Source organism: Ursus arctos, unplaced genomic scaffold (genome assembly GCF_023065955.2).
Source record: "Ursus arctos isolate Adak ecotype North America unplaced genomic scaffold, UrsArc2.0 scaffold_26, whole genome shotgun sequence".
Lineage (NCBI taxonomy): Eukaryota > Metazoa > Chordata > Mammalia > Carnivora > Ursidae > Ursus > Ursus arctos.
The window spans coordinates 34,709,152-34,725,477 of NW_026622941.1; the positions used below are offsets into that span (position 1 = coordinate 34,709,152).

The 16,326-nt window shown below is 36.1% G+C and overlaps 1 protein-coding gene across 3 annotated transcripts in view; it reads right to left on the minus strand.

The window, feature by feature from the left end:
• The window catches only part of ADAMTS20 (ADAM metallopeptidase with thrombospondin type 1 motif 20), a 283,082-nt gene that overhangs the window by 10,243 nt on the left and 256,513 nt on the right, over positions 1–16,326 (minus strand). For all 3 annotated transcript variants that reach the window (XM_057318850.1, XM_026502074.4, XM_044385528.3), the window contains one exon: positions 11,646–11,737. In XM_057318850.1, coding sequence (XP_057174833.1) covers positions 11,646–11,737 — 92 coding nt within the window. The remainder of the gene's footprint in view (positions 1–11,645; positions 11,738–16,326) is intronic.

Genomic DNA, 16,326 nt, shown 5'->3' on the forward strand with positions numbered 1-16,326 from the left:
GAATTTTTTTTGACATCTCATTGACCAGAACTTACTCAGTTCAACATGTAATAAAAAGGACTGGATTCCCAGAACTTGGCAACCTCTCCAAAGTAATGGCATCTTTGAGAACTTGTATCACACTTGCCACAACTCTACGTGGCATTCTCAAGTATTTGATGAGAAGGCACAGCTTACAAGAAGGATGTGTTGTGGGACAAAGTTGATCAGTCTTGACATGGGTTGATCATTGGAAAATGAATAATTTCTATTTAATCTCTATTAAATCTCTATTTAAATGAAAGTGTTATTTTTAAAAATCCATTTTTAACTTTTTGAGAAACCTCCGTACCGTTTTCCGAAGTGGCTGTATCAACTTGCATTCCCACCAACAGTGTAAGAGGGTTCTCCATTCTCCACATCCTCTCCAACATTTGTTGTTTCCTGCCTGTTAATTTTTGCCATTCTAACTGGCATAAGGTGGTATCTCATCATGGTTTTGATTTGAATTTCTCTGATGGCTAATGAAGTTGAACATTTTTTCATGTGTCTGTTGGCCATTTGTATGTCTTTTTTGGAGAAGTGTCTGTTCATGTCTTCTGCCCACTTTTTTGATTGGATTATTTGTTTTTTGGGTGTTGAGTTTGAGAAGCTCTTTATAGATCTTGGATACCAGCCCTTTATCTGTAATGTCATTTGCAAATATCTTCTCCTGTGGGTTGCCTCTTAGTTTTGTTGACTGTTTCCTTTGCTGTGCAGAAGCTTTTCTCTTGATGTAGTCCCAAAAGTTTATTTTTGCTTGTGTTTCCCTTGCCTTTAGAGACCTGTCCTGAAAGAAGTTGCTTGGCCAATGTCGAAGAGGTTGCTGCTTATGTTCTCCTCTAGGATTTTGATGGATTCCTGTCTCACATTGAGGTCTTTCACCCATTTTAAGTATCTTTGTGTATGGTGTAAGAGGGTGGTCGAATTTCATTTGTCTGTATATAGCTGTCCAATTTTCCAAGCACCATTTATTGAAGGGACTGTCTTTTTTCCATTGGATATTTTTCCTGATTTGTTGAAGATTAGATGACCATAGATTTGAGGGTCCATTTCTGGGCTTTCTATTCTGTTCCATTGATCTATGTGTCTGTTTTTGTGCCAATATCATGCTGTCTTGGTGATCACAGCTTTGTAATACAGCATGAAATCTGGCAACATGAAGCTTCCAGCTTTGTTTTTCTTTTAGAGCTATCCTATGACCCAGCAATTGCACTACTGGGTATTTACCCCAAATATACAAATGTAGTGAAAAGAAGGGCCATATGCACCCCAATGTTCATAGCAACAATGTCCACAATAGCCATACTTTGGAAGGAGCTGAGATGCCCTTCAATAGACAAATGGATAGAGAAGATGTGGTTTGTATACACAATGGAATATTATTCAGCCATCAGAAAGGATGAATACCCAACATTTGCATCGACATGGATGAAACTGAAGGGAATTATGCTAAATGAAATAAGTCAAGCAGAGAAAGACAATTATCATATGGTTTCACTCATATGTGGAACATAAGGAATAGCATGGAGGACATTAGGGGAAGGAAGGGAAAACTGAAGGGGGGGAAATCAGAGGAGGAGACGAACTATGAGAGACTATGGACTCTGGGAAACAATCTGAGGGTTTCGGGGGGGTCAGGGGATGGGTTAGCTCAGTTATGGGTGTTAAGGAGGGCATGTGTTATAATGAGCCCTGGTGTTATATGCAAATAATGAATCACGGAGCAATACATCAAAAACTAATGATGTATGGTGACTAACATAACATAATAAAAAAAAATCCAAACATGAGTAAAGATTTTGCTGAGAGGGACACCTGGATGGCTCAGTTGGTTAAACATCGGACTCCTGATTTTGGCTCAGGTCATGATCTTGGTTTGTAAGATCAAGCCCCATGTCTGGCTCTCCACCCAGCAGGGAGTCTGCTTCTCTCCCTGTCTCCCTCTTCCCCTCTCCTGCACTCTCTCTGTCTCTCTAAAATAAATAAGTAAATCTTTAAAAAAAACTTGCTGAGAATGCTAAAAAGTTTAGATTACACATCCTTGACTTTAGAAGATGTGTCTGAATAGACACAGTATAAGACTTCAGAGTTCATCAAGGTAGGAACAGTCCTGGGAAGAGAACTGAATAGAAGATGTGGATTAGAGAGTCACATTCTGGGAAGTAGACCAATCATCTGCTAGACCAATATAAGCAAACTGGTAAAGGAGAAGAATGCACACGTATAGAGCTAGCCAGCTTCAAAGATCGAATGAGAACATGAGCCTCCACTGCCAAGTTATTTACCTTTAAATGTATAGCCAAGAGAGGAAACAAATGGCAATTTGAGAAGCCCTGTGGCCTCACTCTCCTGCAAAAGAACCATAACTGGTAAAAATTATAAAATATAACAACCATTTAAGGTCTCTGAAAATTATCCTAAGGTTATACAACAAATGGAAAAACATTAATTCACAAAAATTTTTATCTAGGTAAAAACAGTGAGTGTCTGTGACATTTGAACTATGACCTGCCCTCTCCTCCTCCCCCAGCAAGATGACAGTTTCACTCTTGGTGGGAACACAAGACTATTTCCCAGCCCCCTATTAGGATTAAGTTTTCTCCCTGGGAGGGACAAACCACCAACAATTCTCATCTTACCCAGTTCATAAAAGCTCTATTACAGGCAAGAGTGGCTGAGGCTCTGCCACTCAGTCCCTACTCATAGAACAGAAGATATACCCCAGGCATGGTAGTCTAAGAACACAAGTCTCAAATCATCCCTGTTCAAAATCACTGGTAGGGCAGAGGTTCTATGCTGAGAAGGGTAAGCCAAAAAGACCAGGTGCTATGACTCAGCATCCTGCTTAAAAAGTGGGATTGTTACTCTGAGAAGTTGACCCTGTCCCTAGATCCACAGAATTGGTGCAATGTTTCTTCCTTACGAGAGAGTCAAGATGTAAGGACAAAAAGTTCCATAGCTTTTTCTAAGGGGTATAAGCTTCATTTGAGAGAGAGCATGGGAGAATTTTAAGCTTAAATATGCTATTGAAATCAAGATTTTAATGGTGCTCAGCTAAGAGGAAAGTGGTGATCGCTCAATGAGAGCAACACACAAAATGGTAGATCAAATTGGAGTTTGATAGAACCAAGTAAAGAGACAGCTAAGAAGGGCTCCTTTTGAAATCTTACCTGACCTCAAAGACTGACCTGTAATACCACCCTGACCAAAGGCTTAAATTTAATTGAATCAGACATGGAGTAATTTACTCCTCCAGGATGTTATTGAAAGAATAGAGAAATCATCTAGCAATTAGGGGAGACTAAGAGCTGAGCATGATATCAGTAGATTTAGACCAGCTTAGAAACTTAATGCGGAGTCAGGAAAAAGACAGAGATCCCAGCTAAAAACACTGTCATTCCAGGAGGATCAGAGTGACAGTGTACATGTCCAAAGCTGTGCCTTCCAAGGAGTGATATTGACGACTGCACAGGGAAAATAGATGTCACTGACATAGTCCAGCCAAGGAACTAAGTAAATAAATAAGCAAGCAAGCAACAAGTCCTAGAGGGGAGGGGGAAATTTAGTGTCCACAGTTACTAAAATACATGCTCTAAAATGCCCAGTTTTCAACAAAAAAACTGAGATATGAAAAGAAACTGGAAAGTTTGACTCATATTCAGGGGGAAAAGGCACTAGAAACTGCCTTTGAGAGGTTTCAGATGTCTGGCTGAGCAGATAAAGACTTCAAAGCAGCTATTATAAATATGTTCAAAGAGCTAAAGAAAACCATGTTTTAAAGGAAGGTATGATAATAATGTCTCATCAAATAGAGAATATCAATACAGAGATAGCAGTTACATTTAGACAAAGAGGAAAAGGACAATTCTGGAGTTGAAATGTATAATAACCAAAAAGAAAAACTTCCCTAGAGGGGCTCAAACAGTAGATTGGAGCAGGCAGAAGAAAGAATTGAACAGATATCAATAGTGAAGATACAATCTGAAGAACAGAGAGAAAAAAGAATTAAGAAAGATGAACAGAGCTTCAGAGAAACAAGGGTACACCATTAAATGCACCAACATATGCATAATGGGAGTACCAGAAGGAAAGAGAAAGGAACAGAGAATATGTTTGAATAGATAATGTCTGAAAATTTTCCAAATTTGGTGAAATGCATTAATCTATACAACCAAGAAACTCAATAGAGTCCAAGTTTGGTAGATGCACAGAGATCCACATCCAAATATGTGATACTAAAGATGATGAAATTCAAGACAAAGAAAATCTGAAAGCATCAAGAGATAAATGACCACATACATAAGAAACCCAATAAGGTAAGTAGCTGACTTCCATGTTTTTATCTAGAAGCCAGAAGACAGTGGGGTGACATATTTAAAGTGTTGAAAAATAAAAACTGTAAGTGGAGAATTTTATAACAAGCAAATCAATCTTTCAAGAATGAAGGCCAACTAAAGACACTTCCAGATAAACAAAACAGAGGATTTGTTTATTAGTAGACCTGTTTTACAAGACATGCTAAAGGAAGTTCTTCAAGCTGAAATCAAGTAATACCAGACATTAATACAAAACAACCAGGGGTGCCTGGGTGGCATAGCGGTTAAGCATCTGCCTTCGGCTCAGGGCGTGATCCTGGCGTTATGGGATCGAGCCCCACATCAGGCTCCTCCGCTATGAGCCTGCTTCTTCCTCTCCCACTCCCCCTGCTTGTGTTCCCTCTCTGGCTGGCTGTCTCTATCTCTGTCGAATAAATAAATAAAATCTTAAAAAAAAAACCAGAGTACTGGTAAAGGTAATTTTGTAGGTAATTATAAAAGATGCTGTAATGCACATTTCTTTTCCTTTCTTCCCTTAACTTATTTTAAAACAATTGTATAAGCCAATGAGTAGATTACATCGGTGATCTATAATGCATAGAAATGTCATAAATTTGATAATAATGAAAAAATGAAGCAGGTGGAAGCAAAGCTGTTTGGGAATAAGGAAATGACACCAGCTAATAACTCAAATCCACAGGAAGAAAAGAAGAAACCTAGAAATGCTAAATATAAAAGTTCACATAAAAATCTCTATGAATATGTAATTCCTCTCGTTACTTCTCTCATATTCTCTAAAACCATAAAATTATATAAAGTTATTATAAAAATGTATTGTGTGTTTGTTACATATGTAGCTTGTATAACAAACATAACACCACAAAAGGGAAGAGAAAATAGAGCACATAAAGGAGAAATGTTTCTATGTTTCACTGGAATTAAGTAGTATAAATCTGAAGTCGATTCTGATAAGATGTATTTTGTAAACTCTTAAGCAGCAATTAAGAAAGCAATTAAAAAATATAGTGAAAAAATTATTAAGGAAATTAAAATGTCACACTCAAAAACATTCAATTGATAAAAAAGAAAGCAGTAAAGAGGGAATGGAGGAACAAAAACAACATAAGACATATAGAAAACAAAGTAAAATGGCAAATATAAATCAAGGCATATCAATATCATAATTCAATCAAAGGCAGAGATCCAATAAAGTGCCCTCTATTGGAGATACTTTTAAAATCCAAAGATATAAATAAGCTAAAAGTAAATGGGATAAAATTATATATCATGTACTATCTGTGAGAGGAATGGCCATTCTAATGTCAGACAAATTCGACTTTTAAAACAAACAAACAAAAAATGCTATTTCAGATAAAGAATAACATTTTATAATGATAAAAGTGTCAATATATCAGGAAATTACGACAATTATAATCATAATCATATTTAAAAGTCCCAAAGTAAATGAATAAAATACAAAATAAATGAAACAATAAGATTAAAGTGAGACACAGACAATTCAACAATAATTGCAAAGTTTTGGTGAATAGAACAGCTAGGCAGAAGATCAACAAGGAAATGGAAAAGTTGAACAATACTTCAAACCAACTAGGCCTGACAAGCATCTATAGAATATTTCATCAACAACAGAATACACATTCTTTCCAAGCACATATTGAACATTTTCCAGAATAGCCATATGCTGGTGCCATAAAACAAGACTCAATGTATTTAAGAGGTATAAAGAATACAAAGTATATTTTCCAATCACAATGGAAAGAACTCAATAACAGAAGGAAATTTGGGAAATTCACAAATATGTGGGAATCAAACACTATACTCTTAAAGAACCAATAAGTCAAAGAAGACCTCACAGGTGATAATGGAAAATACTTTAAGATGAATGAAAATGAACACACCACACACCAAAACTCAGAGGATGCAGCAAAATAAACACATAAAGGGACATTTAATCAGGAAATGCTTATATTAAAAGAGAAAAAAGGTATATCAAAAACCTAACCTTCTACCTTAAGACACTGGAAAAAGAGCAAATTAAATCTAAAGTAAGCAGAAATAAAGAAATGATAAAGAATAATCCGGAAATTGATTAAATAAATTAAAAAACAGAGAAAATCAACAAAATCAAGTGTTGGTCTCTTTGTTCCTACATATAACCTGCCAAAATTAAAGCAGAAAGAAATAGAATATTTGAACAGACCAATTACCAGCAATAAAATGAAATTAATAATAAAAAAACTCCCCAAAAATAAAAGCCCAGGACCAGATGGCTTCACAGGTGAACTCTACCAAATATTTAAAGAGTTAAATTCTACCAAATATTTAAAGAGTTAATACCAATTCTCCTCGAACTGTTGCAAAAAATAGAAGAGGAAGGAAAACTTCTAAGTTCATTCTATGAGGTCAGTATCACCCTGACACCAAAAGCCAGATAGACACCGCAAAAAAAAAAGAGAACTACAGACCAATATCTCTAATGAACACAGATGTAAAAATCCTCAACAAAATACTAGCAAACTGAATCCAACAATATGTTAAAAAATCATTCACCATGATCAAGTGGGATTTGTTCTTGGGATGCAGTGGTGGTTCAATATTCATAAAACAATCAATGTGATATATCACATCAACAAGAGAAAGGATAAAAACCATATGATTATTTCAATAGATGCAGAAAAAGCATTTGACAAAGTACAACATCCATTCATGATAAAAAAAAAATCCTCTGTAAAGTAAGTCTAGAGGGAACATACTTCAACATAATAAAGACCTTATGTGAAAAATCCACAGCCAACACTATACTTAACAGTGAAAAACAGAGCATTTCCCCTAAGACCAGGAATAAGGCAAGAATGTCCACTCTCACCACTTTTATTCAACATAGTACTGGAAGTCCTAGCCACAACAGTCAGACAACAAAAAGAAATAAAAAGTATCCAAATTGGTAAGGAAGAAGTAACACTCTCACTATTTGCAGATGAAATGAGACTACAGAAAAGCCTAAATATTCCATCAAAAAACTACTAGAACTGATAAATGAGTTCAGTAAAGTCACAGGATACAAATCAATGTACAGAAACCTGTTGCATTCCCATATACTAATAATGAAGCAGCAAAAAGTGAAATTAAGAAAACAATACGAATTGTAAGTAAACAAAAAACAATAAAATATCTAGGAATGAACTTAAACAAAGAGATAAAAAACCTACACTTTGAAAACTATAAAGCACTGATGAAAGAAAAATTGAAGACAACACAAAAAATGGAAAGACATTCATGCTCAAGGGTTGGGAAAAGAAATACTGTTAAAATGTCTATACTACTCAAAGCAATCTACAGATCTAATGGAATCCCTATCAAAATACCAACAGTATTTTTCACAGAACTAGAACAAACAATCCTAAAATTTATGTGGAACCACAAGGGATTTCGGATAGCCAAAGTGATCTTGAAAAAGAGAAACAAAACTGGAGGTATCACAGTTCCAGACTTCAAGTTCTATTACAAAGCTGTAGCAATGAAAACAGTATGGTACTGACACAAAAATATATGCATAGATCACTGGAATAAAACAGAAAACCCAGAAATAAACCGAAGATTATATGTTCAATTAATCTTTGACAGAGGAGGAATGAATATTTAATGGAAAAAGACAGCCTCTTCAACAAATGGTGTTGGGGAAACAAGACAGTTACACGCAAAAGAATGAAGCTGGGTCACTTTCTTGCACCAAACACAAAAATAAACTAAAAATGGATTAATTATCTAAATGTGAGACCTGAAACCATAAAAAACCTTGAAGAGAGCGTAGGCAGTATTTTCACACTGGTCATACTAACATTTTTCTAGATATGTCCCCTAAGGCAAGAGAAAAAAAGCAAAAATAAACTATTGGGACTATATCAAAATAAAAAGCTTCTGCACAGCATAGGAAACAATCAAGAAAACTAAAAGGCAACCTACTGAATTGGAGAAGGTAATTGCAAATGACATATCCAATAAAGGGTTAGTATCCAAAATATATAAAGAACTTATATAGGGCACCTGGGTGGCTCAGTCGGTTAAGTGTCTGCCTTTGGCTCAGGTCATGATCCCAGGGTCCTGGGATGGAGTCCCACATTGGGCTCCCTGCTCAGCGGGGAGTCTGCTTCTCTCTCGCCCTCTGTCCCCCCCCCCCCCCCGCTCGTTCTCTCTCTCTCTCTTTGAAAAAAATAAATAAAATCTTTTTTTTAAGAACTTTTGTAACTCAATATCAAAAAACCCCAAATAATTCAACTACAAAATGGGCAGAAGACATGAAGAGATATTTCTCCAAAGAAGACATCTAGATGGCCAACAGACACATGAAAAGATGCTCATTATCATTCATCATCAGGGAAATGCAAATCAAAATCACAATCAGATATCAACTCATACCTGTCAGAATGGCTAAGATCAACAATGCAAGAAACAACAGGTGTTGGTGAAGATGTGGAGAAAAAGGAACCTTGTTGGTGAAAAGGCAAACTGTTGCAACCACTATGGAAAACAGTATGGAGGTTCCTCAAAAAAATAAAAATAAAACTACCATATGATTCAGTAATCACACTAGTGGGTATTTATCCCTAAAATACCAAAGCACTAATTCAAAGGGATACATGCATCCCTATGTTTATTGCAGCATTATTTACAATAGCCAAATTATGGAAGCAGCCCAAGTGTTCATCGACAGATGAATGGATAAAGAGGAGGTCGTGTATATAAATTGATAAACAATGGAATATTACCCAGCCATAAAAAAGAATGAAATCTTGTCATTTGTAACAACATGGATAGATCCAGAGAGTATAATGCTGAGTGAAATAAGTCAGAAAGACAAATTCACGTGATTTTACTCATATGTGGAATCCAAGAAACAAAGGAAAAAAGATACAAACAGAAGAAAAGGCTTTGAACAATAGAGAACAAACCGATAGTTACCAGAGGGGAGGTGGGTGGGGAGAATGAGTGAAATAGATGATGGGGATTAAGAAAACATTTATCATGATAAGCACTAAGTAATGTAGAGAATTGTTGAATCACTAGATTGTACTCCTGAAATATAACACTGTGTGTTAACTGTACTGGAATTAAAATTTAATAAAAAGAAAAAAAAAAGAATCATTCACAAACTCTTCCAAAAAAGTAGAAGAGGAGGGAATACTTCCCAGTTCACTTTACAAGGCCAGTATTTCCCTGATAGCAAAATCGGCTAAGGACCTCACAAGAAAATGATTAGGTCAGTGCCTCTTATGAAAATAGATGAGAAATTCCCAACAAATCAAATAAAATCTAACAACATATAAAAAGAATGATACTACATGGCCAAATGGGATTTCTCAACTAGGAATGCAAGGTTGTTTCAACATACAATACTCAACCAGTGTGATATACCATATCGCTACAGTAATAGACAAGAGCCACAGGATCACCTCAGCACATGCGGAAGCATTTCAGACACCAACACTCTTTCATGATAAAACCACTTAAATTAGGAATAGAAGGACACTTCCTCAACTTGACTGGAGGCATCTACAACATATTCACAGCTAGCACATTTAATGATGGAATGAATGTTTTCCCCCTAAAATCAGGAATAAGACAAGTATATCTACTCTCATCACTTTTTTTTACTCTCATCACTTTTATTTAACACTGCTCTAGAAGTTTTAGACAGGGTAATGAGGCAAGATAAAGAAATAAACAGCATCCATATTGCCAAGGAAGAAGTAAAACTATGTTTATTTATAGATGACATCACTGTGTATATAGAAAATCCCAAAGAATCAAATAAAAAACTATCATAACTAATAAATGAGTTAAGCAGGGTTTCAGGATACGAGACCAATTTATAAAAACTACAGGCAAAAATTAGTGATTTATTTGGGCCCTACATCTGGGGGTCTTTTTACTGGACAACTCTCCCTTGTCAGAAACCTTCTTTATCTTGAGCTGGAATCTTCTGCTCTATTAATGCCTCCTGGAATAACACACTGACCTCATTCCTCTTTCATGGAGCTCTTTAAATATTTAAGGACAGTTACCATAACCTCCTATTCTTTTCCTAGCTACTTTCATTTTCTTTATGTAACATGATTTAAACACTCCTTTTTTTTTCCTCCCTGGTTGTTGCCTCCTACTCCTAGGTAGATTAAAAACTTACCTTTTTCAAACAGGAATGTAAAATTTTTTAGTGTCAATACTGTGTTTGGGTACTTTATGATTATATGGGGTGGTTTAGAAATTACTCCATAATCTATGTGAGCCATATTGGACTCATGATGTTTGAAAAAAAACACCTAAGTCTTTTTCATATGTCATCAACAGGTTATATTTGCATTTCTGGACCTAAAATTTATAAACGTATTCCAGCTGATTTTTTTCTTATTCGTTTGAGCCCATAGCTCTAATGTGTTTTGTCTACTTTAAGAGTCCTTCTATAGTATAGAAAATGCACTCTCTTTTCAACATAAGCATACCTTCTCTGTCATATGATGAAAATAGTGAATGGGAAATCCCAAGAAGAGAGGGCTCTGGCAAACCATTAGCTACTTCTCTTGAAAATATCAATATTATAATTATTACTCCTTGCATATGATTTTTTCAATTAGTGATGAATCTACCTAACCATCCTATAGTAATCTAGCTTACCTATATTAATCTAGCTTACATTTATCCATCTTATCATAATACTGTTGTTCACATATACTTTATAAAATCTCTTGTTAAAGATGAGATAGTAAACTACTTCTGGAAAGCATACTCTATACTGGAAATCACAGAGATGGCATAAAGGGTGTATGAAGAGAACTCTGGAAATGAAAAACAAAACAAGAATAAAGTCATGAAAATACACTATTTCACAAAAAAAAGTTACTCTGGGATTGGTATGGACCCAGACAGCTAATAGAACAAATGTTAGCAGCAGTGTATGGAGGCCACATGCCTGTGATCCATTCCTTCACTTAGTTATGTACGTCCATTCATCTCCATAGGCTGGGTGGAAAGACTAAAAATGAAAATGCATGATGGAAGGAGAAATAGGCTCTGAACAATTTGAGATCCTTGTTATTGCACCTTTCAAACAAACCTAAAATTGGCAAAGACGCTTTTCCTCCAAAATTTATCTACCACCTTTGAAATAAAATTCATATAGGAAATTTGCATTTTTCTACGTATGTTTCTCACAATATTCTGATCAAGAAAACTCAGAGAAACAGTATCCATTTTTTCTTCATAGTGAGGGAAAAATAAACAAATATAAAATACCTGTGGGCATCTGGCAGCACTGTAGCAATCTCCAGCTGTGGCAAATGGCACTGCTTTTCCAAATACTGTCTGGGCAAAAAGAAGATCTGTGGCTAAAAAAAATAAATGAAGCTTTTTAGCACTGACGCATTGCATATTTTCCAAACTTCACTGCAAAATATACAGTCTTCATATTATATTCTTAAATATATTTATATAATTAATTCAAAATTTTAAGCAAATATGCTATGCAATTATAGTACATATATTGGCTTTTCAATAAATAATTTTTAATACGAAAATGTTTATCTCAAAAATTTCCCTAAAAACGTCAGGGACATGTGTAAATCAATCCAGAAGTTTTAAAAAACTAAATGCCTTATTGTATTTTACATTATAGTGAGTATCAAAAATAAAGTGGGGTCAGGAGCAAATTATAGAAGAAAAAAACATTAAAGGTTAATACATCATGATGAAGCCACCTGAGGCTTATAAACCATATATATATATATATGATGTATATATATCAATTCATTTAGGCAACTCAAAAACAAAAACATCCAGCTAAAATATTTGCTATTTTGATTTCTAATATTACTACATTGTTATTATTTTCTTTTGAATCTTACTTTTGCTAACATCATTAGCAAAATTTCCCGATTGGCAATAATGCTGGAGATTCTATATGAAGCATTAAAAATAGAGTCATAGAATCAAAGTCAGGTTAGAAGGAACCCTAAAAGTCAACTTGCCCAATCACTTATTCATGCTTGAATCAAATAATATTCCAATCAACAATCTTTCAGTCCGTGGCTCTCACCTCCACTAATGTTGTTTCAAATCACTTCACTTTTCAAGAAGACTGAAAGATCACCGCATGCCCCCATGATGACACCGTTTCCCTAGAGGCAATCCCCAAAGGTAGCATTGCTGGAGATACCATATCACCAAGGGCAGTTTCCAAGACTAGGAAGCTTTCAGTTATGTGCCAGAGTCAGCTTGTTCCAAATCATGAGAACCAGCTGGGTGTGTCTCTTCCCAATATCGTGTACAATGAACTCATGTTGGTAGCTTAAAGTTAGCATGGGTGGGAATATATATGACCATGGACATTGGCAAATGCTATATATATCAGACTTTGTTTCCTGGTTGTTAAATGCTCGTTGTTAAACATTTATCCACACATCAGTGCTTATGCTGGCAGTTACGGGTTAGGCTAAGGCACAGCAGACACAACTTTCAAATCAAGCTTCCTTTGCTATCTCCCCCATCATTACCTGGATAACCCAGAGATAGCTCTAACTCAATACGCCCAAACTAAATGCATTATCTTTTTCTCCAAACTTACTTCCTCTGCTATATTTCTCATCTCACTGAACTATGTCACCATCCACCCTGTTATTTTGGAAATCTTTCTAAATATTCTGTTGCTAATCCCCATATTCCTTCTGTCTGAAAATCCTACAAAGTGTACCTCTTTAATACTTCTCAAAGGCTCACTATTCTGAACCATGCCCCTCTTTTAAGCCCATATCATTTTCTATGTAGATTATTATATTAGCTTCTTAACATCTTCATGGATACAATTTGTTCTCCTTCTAAGTCTGGTCCCACCCCTGCTGAAATTTTCCCCCAGTGGCTCTCAAAATTTACAAAATTCAATTGTGTAGTTAGTACACTGTTCTTTATGATCTGCTCTCCGAGAACTTCTCTAAGAAGCTGCCATCCTCCAACCTCCATTTAATTTATGATTAGAGAAAAATGGACTTTTTATTCTTTAATGGAACCAAGATGATTCACCTTTCCAGGCTTTTGTTCATGCTGTTCCCTCCTCCTGAAATTCCTTTTCTCCAGTTCAGTTAATTCAAATTTGTTTTCAAGATTTCCTCAAGATAGCTTCTTGAGGAAAGTTAAAGACTTTTTACTCAACAAATATTTTTTTAGAACCTATTGTGAATCAGATATTATTTTAAGTACTTAAGAACACTTCAGTGGAGGAAAGAGGGGCTGATGGAACCTGAGTCCTTCAGAGTGAGACAGGTAATAAAATAAATATTACATTATATTAGGGGTGATAATTGCAATAGAAAAAAAATAAATCAGTTAAAAGAAGGAGAGAAACGGATTTTAGAAGTGGAGAATGGTCCAGGATGGCCTGATTGAGAAGGTGAAATTAAGCAGAAACCCAAAGGAAATGAAGGAGTAAACCATACAGGTAACTGTAGCACAATTGGTCCAGGCAAATAGAACAAAGTGTAAAGGCCTTAAGGTGAGAGCATGCTTGATGTATTCAAGGAACAGCAAAGGGACAAGTATGTTTTGAGCAGAGTATGCAAGGAGAGAGCAGAGAGGTGATGGAGGTGGGGAGGTCATGTTGAGTTTCGTTGACTATTGAAAGGATTTTTTATTTTACTCTGAGTTAGATAGTAAATGTTTGGAGAGTTTTAATCAAAGTTCAGGGTTGTTAAAAAGATGAAATGTGGAAATGTATAAAATATGATGTGGCTTATGTTTTATAGGCTCACTCTGGCCTCTCTGTTGAGAATGTAGGTCAGGAGGTGGAAGAGTGGTACAATACTGAAATAGGAATACTATAAAAAAGTACGCATAATAATCCAGAGGGAAATGGTGTGGACTCAGATGAAGGTGGTAGCACTGAGGTGGTGAGAAAGTGATATTTGATATCTGTATTAGCTCAGACTGCCATAACAAACCACCATGAACTGTGGCTTACCCGACAAATAAATTTCTCTAAGATCTGGAGCCTTTCAGGTGAGGCCCCTCTTCCTGGCTTGCAGATGGTTGTCCTTCTTGCTGTGTCCCCCATGGCAGAGAGCTCTGGTGTCTTTTCCTCTTTGTAGGGGCATTAACCCCATTATGAGGGTCCCACCTTCATGACCTTGTCTAAACCTAATTATCTCCGCATAACAAATATCATCACATTAGGGGATTAGGGCTTTATCATATGAATGTTGGGAGACATGATTCAGTCTATAGTAACACGTATGTTAGCGATTCACCTGACAGAATTTGATGATGGTTGCATGTAGGTGTGCATTTCCTGAAATTATAAAAATTTGAGATGGAAAGAGCGGATGCGGGAAGAAATACTGAGAGTACAGTTTTGGATACATTGAGTTTGAGATGCCTATTGGATATTCACGTGGATTTGCTGCGTCAAGAGCAATATTGAGTAGTCCAATATTGAATACTGAAGTTTAGGGTAACAGTCCAAATTGGAGATAATACATTTGGGACCATCATTTGAAATCTATAAGTAGTATGAGATTCCCAAAGTGATATCTGTGTCCTAAAGCTCAACATTCAGTGTGGTGGAAGATGAAGAGTAACCAGTCAAGCTGAGAAACCATGAGAAAGACAGAGAAAGTGGCCAGGACAGGAATCAAGTAAGATGAAAACCGAGAATTTGTCACTGGTTTTCGAGAAATGGAGGTAGAATTGGTAATTTAAGAGGGAAGGGAAAGTTTGCTGAGCAAATGTTCTTGAATAGGTACAAAGTGATGAATCTAGAGCACAAGAGAGAGTTCCTTAGTTGGGAGCAGGAATAGTTCACCCATAGTAAGCAGGAGAGAAGGAAAAGTCTGTAGGTAAAAATTTGGGTAGGTTGCAGATGGGGTGGTGGTAGGTTGTGGAAATGCTCTTCCAGTTGTTTTTATTTTCTCAGCGATATAGGAAACAAGATCATCAGCAATGAGTAGATAAAATGAGTAGATAAAATGTTAGAAATGTTAGAAATTTGAAGGCAGAGGAGAAGATGTTAGTTAGGCATTCAGGGGAATGGGGGTGGAAATGGACTAGGGAAGGGCAAAGGATTACTCAAGCAGCGTGTAGCTTAGTAGTCATGCATTTAAGGGGAGATCAGTCAGAAGGGCAGTATATAAGGGGCCACGTTTATGTTTCATGTTGCAAGTGAAGCACAGGGGAAATGTTTAATCAAGACTGGGTTTTTGCCACCCAAACTGGAGGAAAGAAAAGAGAGACCAGGACGTTGAAAACGTATACATTTGACATTATATTCTCAGGGCCCAGCCTAATGCCTGGCAAATGGCAGTGTTGTTTGATAAAATAATGAAATATAACAGCTTAATAAACAGCAAATAAGTTACCAAGTTCCCCTTAGGTACTTAGCAATGCTACAACATACATAACAACCAACATTTATTGAGCATTTACTATATGCAAGGCACTTACTAGGTATGTTACAAGTATTATCTTTTAATCCTCACCAGAAAGGAAAAAAAGAAGGAAAGAAAGAAGAAAGAAAAAACATCTGAGAGGCAGCTTTTCACTTTACAGATGAGGGAATTTAGGCTTAAAGAGATATTTCCAAGGTCACATAACTGCAAAGAATTTACTCCCAGACAGTCTAACTCCAGAGCTGTAAACATAACAGATAACGCTTCCCCAGTGCAGTAACAGTGGGTGTTCAGGAAATGGTAGCTATTATTACTAACAATAATAGATCATCATCATGTGACTGTGATTTAGAGATTATGTACTCATGCATTCCCTGTCTCAATAATTCTTTTGTTTCTTTCTGTAGTTTATACACCATGTTAGGGACCGGTGATTCAATTGCAATTTAGAGTTTCTGCTTCTGAAATGAACTTCTTTGCCTTTTCTTGTAGGTATGCAAGCTCCAGGATGGAAGGCTGCATCATGTTCAGCGTGTATTGGGTTC